The sequence below is a fragment of the Solanum pennellii genome, chromosome 11 (assembly GCF_001406875.1).
Source record: "Solanum pennellii chromosome 11, SPENNV200".
NCBI classification, from domain to species: Eukaryota; Viridiplantae; Streptophyta; class Magnoliopsida; order Solanales; family Solanaceae; genus Solanum; species Solanum pennellii.
In genome coordinates this window covers 31,500,201-31,511,987 of record NC_028647.1, presented here as the reverse complement: position 1 = coordinate 31,511,987, position 11,787 = coordinate 31,500,201, and the positions used below count along the sequence as shown (strand labels likewise).

General features: G+C 31.8%; 1 protein-coding gene across 1 annotated transcript; it reads right to left on the bottom strand.

Moving 5' to 3' along the window:
• Window positions 1–239: 239 nt before the first annotated feature.
• LOC107003805 lies at window positions 240–1,578 on the bottom strand. The gene is made up of 3 exons (XM_015202077.1): window positions 1,557–1,578; window positions 766–816; window positions 240–670 (listed from the first exon to the last, which is right to left on the bottom strand). The coding sequence occupies exons 1-3, from the start codon at window positions 1,576–1,578 to the stop codon at window positions 240–242; spliced, it is 504 nt and encodes a 167-aa protein (XP_015057563.1).
• Window positions 1,579–11,787: the final 10,209 nt, after the last annotated feature.

Here is an 11,787-nt window from a genome sequence, read left to right as displayed (position 1 = left end):
GATTATTAAAAAAAATCAGGAAGAACCAAATAACATAAGATTTACTATAAACTAAAGCATATATACAACAAAAGAGACGTCAAGAGTACATAAGGGCGTGCAATTAAGGTCACAAAAAACAAAACTTTCCGGCAGTTTAACAATTTATATTAGGCCAGTTCTAAAGAGCAAATAAAGTCCAAAAAGGTTCTATAGCTAACAAGTAGCAACATATTTCAAAATGTAGCAATATGTCAATTTTAAAATCTTGCATTCCACATTGCTTGGGCCAACTCATCCCTCCAAGTGGTCCACTCCTCCGACGTTTCAACAACATCAATATTCTCGTGTTGATACTCCATTTGTTCTTCTACATCAATGTCTAAGGGATCCACTTCCATCTCTCTACGAATGAAATTATGAATCAAACAACAAGCACTAACGATCCTGTTATGAACCTTAACAGAGTACCATGAAGGACTTCTAAGAACTCCCCAACGTCCTTTCAACAAACCAAATGCCCTTTCAATTACATTACGAGCTCTAACATGCCTCATGTTGAAAAGCTCTTCTTTACAACGAGGCGATGGATTATCGCCGCGCCAATCCTTTAACCAATATCTATAACCTCGATAAGGTGAAAGAAATCCTTTTCCATTCGTATATCCCCCGTCACACAAATAATAGTTACCTATAATATAAACATATAATTTAGTTACTAGTGTCATTCTTTCTATGATGTAACATGAAAGCATATAAAAGGCCTACCCTCATGAATTTTCAAACCATTCCTTCGTACTATAGCATCTCGTAATACACGACCATCGGCAGCTGAACCTTCCCATCCAGGTAACACATAAGTAAAATTGAGATTTCTATCACAAACTCCCAAAACATTAGTTGCTATCTCTCATTTTCTTGTTCTATATCTTAGTGTTGGATTGGAACTCTAATGGGAATGTAAGTACCATCTATCGCACCTAAACAACCCTTTAAGATAAATTATAGTGTTATCTCAAAATATATAATATTTTTCTAAAACTATTATAAAAACTGCATATTTTGTATATGAGTTAAAAGATGCTAAGCGATAATTTCACCTACCTCAAACCATTTCCATCGATCTTCAATCTCATCCTCAAGTACCGGTTTAGGATTAACAAGTAGCAATGGAGTTAGTTTGATAATAGCACTCAAGCATTCATTGAAAGCATGGCTTACGCTCCATCCCGATCTAATATAATCAACCTTGATGGATCTATTTTTCTCATGATGAGCCAAGATATTTAAAAACATTGCTAATTTTTCGCAACATGACATACTTTTACAGAGAACTAAAGTGTGAAAGGCATTTCTATCCATTCTTAACTTATCGATACATACACTACCATTATCATTTATGATATAGTGTAAGTGAGAAATGATTTTCGGAACTCGAACGCTCATATAATATCTAACCTCACGTCTGTTTCGACATCGTCTTCTTAGAGAATGACCATGACTAGCCATGAAAAGACAAAAAATGAGAACAAGAACTTGCTGAAACACTATCTCCACAAGAATAATATATTCAATACCTGATAATGGTTGAAGATCCATAATAACACCTATATTTGCCATAAAAATATGAATGAATACATACAAAGCTTTTAAGCAAGTATCTATGTATATAAATTCCTGATTTTCAACCATATAAAGAGTGAAATAGATGAGCTCAAAGCATATTAAAAAACGAGCTAAACCTAAATTTCATCTTAAATTGTGAAAGAGATGTTGAAAAATACATATTTTAATGAAAGACAAGACTACTAACCTTATGAAGATGAGCAAACAATGTTTGATTGAGCAAAAGGAAGAAAAATCTTCTTTTGAATTTTCTTTGACAAAGTACAAAGAAGATGAAAGAGAAGATGAAACAAGTACTATGGAAAATGCTCTTTTAAAGGGTTTTGAGGGTACTTTTGTAATTACATAATCTAATGCAAGTGTTAAAATGTTATGTATTACTAATACCTAGAATTTCTTGTATTAGTAATACACAACTTAATACACAATATTGTGTATAAGTAATGCTTGTATTAGTTATATATAACAAAAAAAAAAATGTAACAAACAAGGTATTACTAATATACATATCTAATGCATGTATTATTTTTTCTAACACACTCTACCAAACGACACCTAAGATTTTTTCGTATGAATTGTCTTTTTAATAATTGCACACATTATGAACATGCTAATATTCTTCTTTGCTTGACAAAAGAAATTAAGATTAGAAAATGATCATTAATACGGATTTGGCTCTGTCAACCGCCATCTAATAGGTTGAGCCAGGGATACCATAGCTAACCTGGCACATATGCTTATCAAACAATCTAATCTACATTCAAGTGCAAGATCAACTTAGAGTGTAATTTATTCAATTGAGCCGAGAGGCTTTACAAGACTGCTAGATTTACCCTCTTGTGCGATAAATCCACAGAATGAGTTGATAGCAATTTATTTGTTTGAATTTCGATATCCAAGAATCATAACTCTATTTTGTCTTTCATACAATACATCATAATAATTTCCCATTAAAATTCCTATTTTAAATAGTAATCATTAGATCGGATTTCATTTACAAATTCTAAGTTCTCTCATATCATCTCTAATCCAACACCAAATTTTACATCAAATTTCATATTTGGTGTAAAAGTTGATCTTTTGAGCTCCAATCCACACCAATTTTCACACCAAATTTGGTGTATGAATAGTGTTACATCAAATTTGATGTAACAATATTCATCACACCGATTCACTTTTTGAATATTATAATATTATTTCAATATACAAAATTTTAACTAAATATTATATAAATTAAATGTTTTAATCAAATTTCTTTTATATTTAATCATTTTTATGTAATACTTTTATAATATTAATTTTGACATAAATTTGCTTTTTGATAAATTAATTTTTCTATATATGAATTTTTAAAAAGATTAAATTTATATTAATACTCCTATAAATTATATAATATAAACTACAATCAACCTTCACAAAAATTAAAAATGCAAATACATAAATTTTTAAACAAATAATACAGTGAACTTAAAAATAACAAAAAATAATAAACATTCAACAAAGTAGTAATTGACGTACATCAAAATTGAAATACATAGTAATTTTAAAAAGTACAACAAAACATGATAATTTTAAAAATTTACTATAATGACTTAATAGTCTGATAGATTCTTTCCGGATTCATTAATACTATTAAAATATAAATTGTATGGGGTCGTAAATTATTGTGGTTGTGGTTGGGGATGCTGAAATTATTGACTTCTTTTTTCTATTATTCGACTTTGTGTTATTGTCGAATAAATTCACGAACATTTGGATCAGCAATACCATCCACATTCATAAATATAATTTTATTTTCCTCTTTCAATTCTTTTCAAAGCGCTTTGTTTTATTTTGAACTACGTAATGCATTAATAGAGCATTTATGGGGAACAACGTAGTGATCTTGAAAGTTGAATATTTATGTAGAATTTAAAATATTTTCTTTTAATTATGTAATGTTTATTTAATTGTATTTCATTAATGATTTCACTTTTATTTTTATTATGTATTATTATGTATAATGAATAATATTTGCTAGCAATTTATATTATTTAAAAAAATATGGTACACAATAATTCTATATTTAAATGATTATAAAAGGAAATAATATGAATTATATATGGTGAATGTTTTTAGAAAGAATTTGTTTTATGAAATTTAAAAATATAAAAGAAATAAAAAATAAAAAATATAATAATGAAGAAAGAGAAAAATATTCTTTTTTGGTGTAAAATTTGGTGCAATGAATTGGAGTTGAGACCAAATTTGGTATTTGGGTTGGAGATGCCCTCACAATGCTCTTTGTAGGATTCGATCCAAATCTTGTTGGTCAACATCAAAATTTTGGCACTATTATATGGGAGTGGGGTTTAGAGATAATATTTTTGTAGAAATTCATCGAGTGATTGTATTTAACAGATCTTTAGATGCGGTCAACATATTTGTGGCCAATCAACAAAAGGGATTCAACCACATTAGAGTTTTAATAATAAATAAAGAAAAATACAGAAAAAATAATAGATGGATTTAATGAAGTTTGGTTTGGCCTAATCCTCCAAGCAAAAGCAAGTAGAGTTTTTCACTATGAAAGAAAAGTATAAGTGTACAATGCTTTAAAATCTCCTACTACATCCCCTATGAATAGATCTCAAGTATAGTTAACATATAAGGAAAAGGTTCTCCCAATCTTAGGAGGACAATGTATTCATTCCCAAATCTATTAGGGCTAAGGGTCTCCTAAACCAATATGAATTATGAATTTCTTAAAATATATCGAGGAAAAATTCAAGACATAACTATCAAATCTTCCCCTTGGCTTTAACCTTCTTCAATAGGAATAATATCTTTGTGCCTTGCCCTCAACCCTCGAAAGGGCTTACTGAGTACTCTACAGAAGTCTAGGCAATGCCTAAGCTAATTATGGTGAAAATCCTACAGAAAATATATCATCACAAACACTTATAGATAATTCGCATAGCTTGAAGCGTGTCAAATAAAGACATTATTCTTCCAAATATTTCACCCGTTATATGTGTATCCCATAGAACTCAACAAGCTCATCTAATATAGAATTAGAAGCACAATGACAAAGTTTCAAACAGTGTGAAAAACAAGTACAAGCACCATACATTTAGAAGAAAGAATATCTCTCTCTATCATTTTTTAAAAAAAAGTTCAAAGGATATCTCTCTATTTTTTCCGCTCCTCTCTTAACATTACATGAACAATATAATATATGTGCAAAGAGACAAGCTACTAACGTCCCAAAGGAAAATAATTATAAGTATGAGAGTAAATGTCATAAAATACATTAAAGACCATTCAATACAGGCAATTGAAGACAATTTAGTTTTGTCAAAAAGAGACTGCAACATCCATATTTTTTACCATCTCAATCTCATTTCACTCAAATTAAATAGACATTAGAACTATAGGATCCTGCGTTTTAAAGCATGCATCTTCCTATTTCTAGTACCACAGGGAGAAAATTGGGAGTTGAGGAGCCAATTAGTGAATCCATTAGTCATGGTAATTAGGGGCGTACAAAATCGAATCAATCTTCAAATCGAAAAAAATCCGACTATGGTTTGATTTGACTTGTTTTGGTGTTGAAAAAAACCGACTACATTTGGGTGTGTTTGGTTTCAACTAAAAAATACCAACCCTAGACCAAACCAATCTGACATTATATATATAATTTTAAAATTTAATTTTATACGTAAAAATACTTATTTTGATATAATTTTTTAATATCTCTTATACTTTTTCATAGTTTTTACCTTTTAATATATTTATTTCATCATTGGAAGTTAGAATTCTCAATGATATAATAAAGATTATAGTCCATACATGTTGATAATGATAATAAAGTTTAAGTAAAAATCAAATTAATACTAATGCAAAAAGAAAGTCAATTAAACACTCACAATGACAATAATATTGAATATTGATTTTTTAGTTTTACATAGATTTAGACAATTAAAATAGATTATCTAATTTTACTTTCTTTTAATATTTAGTCATGTAACAAATACTTATTAAACTTATTTTAGCATGATTTAGTACTTTAAAAGTTTAAATTATGATCAATTTAATTATGACTTATTATTTTGCAATATTTTTTTTACGCGATTTTAGTATTATTTTTTTGTTGAATATTTTAGTTTCATTAATCATATCATATTCTTTGTTATTTTTTTGAGAAATAACTTAGGTAGTTGTATTTTGGTAGGACTAAAGAAATATTTGAAGTAAAAGTAAATTATATGTTTGTATGAATACTTTATCGAAAAAATTCAAAAATTTGAAAAACCCGAAGAAACCCGAAAAACCTGAAGTTAAAAAACCCGAGTTTTATTGTTTTGATTTGGTTTATAAATTCAAAAATTCGACACAAATAGTTTGGTTTGATATTTGAAAAATTCAAACCAACCCGGTTATGTACACCCTAATGGTGATAGTTCAAAAGGAGACCAAGTCATGATGAGTCCCTCATTGAACTATCCTTCCACATCGAATCTGTACCAACCTTTGGTTCATCTTCTAAACATCTCCCTAAGACGATCAAACCAAGGATAAAATTTTTAGTTAAAAGAGGTTGTGTTCTACAAGGAAAGTCTCTCAAAGGGGCTTTGAGATTTTTGTGCAGGGGGAGAAACGGTCAGACACAAGTGATATCACTTGTATGAATATCTTTGTATTCCGAGTAAATTAAGTGAGATTTTTTCTTCTCTCAAATCCTAGGCTTCCAGAGTGCAACATATAGAAGGAAGAAGAGAAAATACACAAAGCGGAGCAGCTATTGCACAAGAATTTAAACTTTCTCAAGTCAATAAATGACAATGATTAAAGGTGAAAACGAAGCCAAACATGTTAGAACTAGTGTTTAATTAGGTTGTTATCATTGATTCTGTAGTAGGAGTGTTATTGAGTTATAACATTTCTAACATGTAGCTACACATCGTAATTAACAAACTATAATTATGAAGCATAATTAACTATTTATTTTAGGTAACTAAAGTATTTATTTATCACCTGTGAAAGCATTACAAATAGTTGTCCAACTCAGTCAGCTTAGAATAACCAGCAACTACATTACGATTCTAACTCAAAGTCTAACAACATCTCATATTTACAATAGCCACGTTTGTATAAGGGTCCTAACTGTTGTTGTAGCTCTAACATTGCAAATATAAGCTACTCTTCTTACAATCTAATTAGGTTCCATAGTTTTCCTTTCAAACACCGTTTGATTTCTTTCATTCCGCAGTGCATAGACTGTCTCAGCATACACCATTTTAAATACTTGTGCCTGCATAGATTTCCCTTTTGAAGAATTGATCACCCACTGAAGATGCTCATTCCAATTGGTAGTCTGAGGGTTCTGTCTCTGCATCCAAAGCAACATCTTTGCCCAAACTAGCATAGTAAATTCACAATGCGCAAAAAAAATGATCCTGCGTCTCATCTTCCTGATTACATAGCAAACACGTGGGATTGATCTCCATTCCCCATTTCCAAAGCCTATTGGTTAGCAGCCTAGCATGTAGTTGAACCCATATTATAAACACAATTTTGGGTCCTGCAGCATTACTAAGCATAGTAGCCTTCCAAGGAACTCTAGCTCTGTCTTCAAGCAGCTCTGAGTATTTTTCTCTTAGGATTCTCTTGCCAGATATATTAGACCCACTATCTAGTGCCCAAAACTTTCTAGCCTTCATAATCTTCTTTATCATCCAACATGCTTGTTGTGGTATCACCATTGTGGAAGGTTTCTGAGTCTTGAAATAGTATGCATGTATCCATCGTATCCAACGGCTATCTTGTTTATGTGTAAGGTCCCAATAAAGTTTAGCAATGACTTATTTGTTCCATAGAAGCAAATTAATGATATTAAGTTCACCCACAGACTTAGGTGAGCAAACTGTATCCCAAGCAATCAAAGCCATCTTGTTGATGGTGTTAGTCCCTGCCCATACATAGCTTCTGCAATAAGCTTCAATTATTTGGACTACCTTACTAGGCAAGGGGAACATTTGCGACCTATAAGATTGTATCCCAAAGAGCACTGTTTGAATCAATTGGACTCTACCAGCATATGGAAGTATCTTTGTTGTCCAAGAAGTGATTCGACGGACTGTCTTTTCAATAAGTGGTTGCCATTGGATAAGTTTGAGTTTTTTAGTAGACAAGGGAATTCGTAGGTATTTGAGAGGCAACTCCCCACCTACAAACCCAAGATGTAGTAAAATCAGATCTTGATCATATAGTGAGACACCACCAAAATAGACCTTGCTTTTGTTTCAATTTGCTTTCAATCCAGAACCAGTAGAAATGTGCTCAAAAACTCTATGCAATGCACTTATTGATTGGAGATCTCCTTTTGCAAACAAGAGTAAGTCATCTGCATAACAAAGATGCGTCAACTTTACCTTAATTATCACACTTAGGATGACACTGATTACCCTTGTCATGTTGCAATTCATGTAGCCCCCCATTGCAATCGCAAATAGATAAGGGGACAATGGGTCCCCTTGTCTCAACCCCTTAGGTACAGCAAAAGGAGTGGTATACTCCCCATTTATGCTAAAATTGTAGCTCACCTTAGAGATTATTTTGTAAAGCACTGTGCAACATGTTATAGGCCTGAAATCGTTGATTGTAATTGGATTGGTAGTCTTAGGTAGTAAAGTTACAGCAGTGCAATTAATAGGTTTGAACATTATACGGATACGAAAAAATTCCTGGACAGCTGCAATGATGTCTGCCTTGATCACTGGTAATGCAGCCTTATGAAAAAAGTTGCATTATAGCCATCAACCCCGGGGGATTTATCAGACTGATTATGACTTTCTAGAATTTCAGCATCTTTAATATCTTTATTCAGCACATACTGTTGCTCATGTGAAAGAACAGGCGCTTGTTGCCTAATCATAGCATTTACAACAGGAAGGCTCTAAGCAGCATCAATCCCTTATAAAATTTGACAATCTCTAGTTCGATATCCTTCAAGTTTGTTCCATCAAGAGATGTGAGATTTAGTATCTGCTTTCTTTGTTATTTCTCCTTCATTACAGAAGAGAAGTACTTTGTATTAGCATTACCCAGAGAAATCCAAGTCACCCTAGCCTTTTGTTTCATTTCATCACACTCTCTTCTATCATAGACCATTAAGCAATACTTTTTTCTCCCTCATTATTAGAGTGATCTCATCTCAGTCTGAATCATCTCCAGCTCATTTTTATAGGTTATAACTTTCTGTCCAATATGCTTGAATTCATCATTATTCAACTACTTAAAGTCAGCCTTAAGTTTCTTCAGATTATATCACACATGTTCATGCTGCCTCCCGCTCTTCTTCTGGTCCAATTTCTGGTCACTACAGGAATGAAAATCAACATGATCCTTCCAAACATTGAAAAATCTGAAGGGTGATTTAGGAGCTTGTGACATCAATATCATCATGATCAGACACATTAGGCAGGCCATATATACTCAGTGGATATGTGTTCCCAATTCCACATCCATGCTTCATTCTCCAACATTATATTCCATCTATCCCACTATATATTAAAAAATCTTCCTCGCCATTTTAATTCAGTAAGCTCAGTTATGGCATTGAATTATGATTTTAATTTTGAGTGACTATATTTACAAAAATTTCCATATTACTCATATATTAGAAAAGGCTTGTTTCAACATGCCTGTTTCACTACTCTCAAGGGTATTTTTGTCTTTTCAGCTTCATATTGTAGTTACGTGTCTTCTTGCTGTGTTACCATTTATGTCTTTTCAGCTCCATGTTATAGCTACGTGTTCTCCTCCAGTGTTATCAGTAGACATCAAAGTTCTTCTCTTTTCTTCAGCATCCTATCGAGGTAAGGTTCTTCCATGTTTTCATTGAGTTTTTTTTGTATCATTTTTCTTTTCATCAAAACTGAAGTCTTTCATTTGGGTCTGCTATTGCTGTTTGATTTTACTTGTGTTTTTGAAGTCTCAATTTTCAATTTGGGTTTGGTGATTATGCTTTCGCTGTTCTAATTTGGAACGTCATGAAATTGCATTTGGATTTTTGTTGTGTTTTTTCACATGCAGTTACTAATTTGGTATTTTACCTTCGGAATTAACTTTGTGGTTCCTTTATTTTAGTTTGATTTTTTTTTCACAATTCTTTTGAACTTCCTTCATTCATATATGGGCTTTCTATCGAAATCAATTTTCTGGGCTCTTGTGGGTTTGTTTTGGAGTTATTGTAGGTTTATTTTGGAGTTTTTTTTGGAGCTTGTAGGCAATGACATTAAAAATTTTCCCAATAGATTCTGATACTACTCCACCAACTTATGTATATAACTAGCGTTGCCATACCGTATTGGTTTGGTTTTAGTATATCTTTTATCTCTTTATGATGTTTTAAATAAAAGAAATTGCAACAAATGAATTTTAGTTGGAATAGCCTAGCGACTGAGTAATTTCTAGGGGAAATTGAAAATCGAGGTTGGAATCCCAACAGAGAAATAACTGAAAAGGGGCAGAATTTTCTTGCATCTATCTAAGCTTAGTGGATGGAGTTACTCGATAGTTGTATTGCTAGGTTCCGACAGAGGAATTTTGAAAAAGTGCAGAAATTTCTCGCATCTACCTAAGCTGAGTGGATGAAGTTATTCGAGATTTGTGTTGTTAGGAGCTTAGTGAACGAAGTTGCTCAATATTTGTGTTGCTAGGCAACACTAAGTACCCGGTGGATTGGTCGAGGTTCACACAAGGTAGCCTAGATACAACACTTATAAAGAGAAAAGTTTATATTGCTCAAGTAAAGTTTATAAGAGTGATTAGCTTATTTTATCTTTACTTTGTCATATGAGGTTACTTGGTTCTGTAAATTTTCTTGCTCTGCTCTTCTTATTTCTTTTGTCACTAACTTAAAAAGGAGTTATCTTTTTAATAATCTTAAAGAAGTTTCCACGATTAATAAATATGAAAGGATGTACGAATTGGTAAAATGAGAAACTTATTGCAGTCATGTTAGTTGATTCTTGACATTTCAGTTACAGACTTGACGTTTAATTTTTCAATGCTACATTTCTCTTTTTACTATTAAGTTTTGATTTCTGATGGTGTGTGGCAAGTGGAGTCGTTTAGTTTATGCTTTTTGTGGTTTCTTTTTCACAATTGATTTCTAGGATCCAATTGACATTGTGCCTTCTCATATCCATAGTGAAGCAAATGGAGCAGTAGTTAAAGGTATGTCCAGCAATATTTTTTGGGTCAGTGACCCAGTTGCCATTGCCATCTTTAATATAAAAGATTATATTTCTTTATTTTTTATCATTTAACAACTAAAAGGTGAAAAAATTTCGTATTTATATCTCTTTTGAAAAAGTAAGTTAACACGAGTCTATAATTTCTAAAAGTCTTTCCCAATTTTAAGGGTACTACTATATTCTTTCCTTAGTCTTAATTTAAGGTTTTGGATAAAAGAACTGGTAGGTAAAAGACTAGAGTTTTGTTCTTTTCAATTAGACATTTCCTCTTGCTATATTTGGTAGTGTTAGTTGAAATATTGTTGTTCTGAGTTTTGATGAGGAACACTTGCTGTTGATAAATAACATACAAGTGCTAGAGGCTATAAATTTAAAAATTTCTATGCTTTCATGCAAAGAGCAAGGATTCAATGCGTTGATATTTGCAATGATTTTTAGATATTGAGAGAAAAATTAGAGTGAGGAATGTGTATGATACGCTCAAACTTACTTCTTAAATAAGAAGTAAAGCGGTCATGTCAAGTAAAGAACCCAACTAGTGAGGTTGGGATCGTTCCCACGAGGAAAATAGTCTAGAATTAACTTCAACCTGTTATTACTATTGTTCGGTCGATGACTTCCTTAGAAAGTAAAAACATAAAAAGGGGGGTTTATATTTCTAAATGAGTAAAAATAACTAACGAAATTGAAAGAGACACTTAACAGTTTTGAAAGTTGGATTTTAATCAATTAATCAAAGTAACTAGGGTTTACATGTTCCCCACAGGTTCATAACTTGATAATTCTAACTATAACAATTCTTTCCTAGTATCTTGCATGCAAAGTGATAAGTTATGTATTTCTAAATCCTTGGTCCGGCATCTAGAAAATCTCACTCCGCACCTTGGTCCGGCTACGTGTGTTGCTTTCCTAACCCTTATCTTTACCTCATATTAAGCAT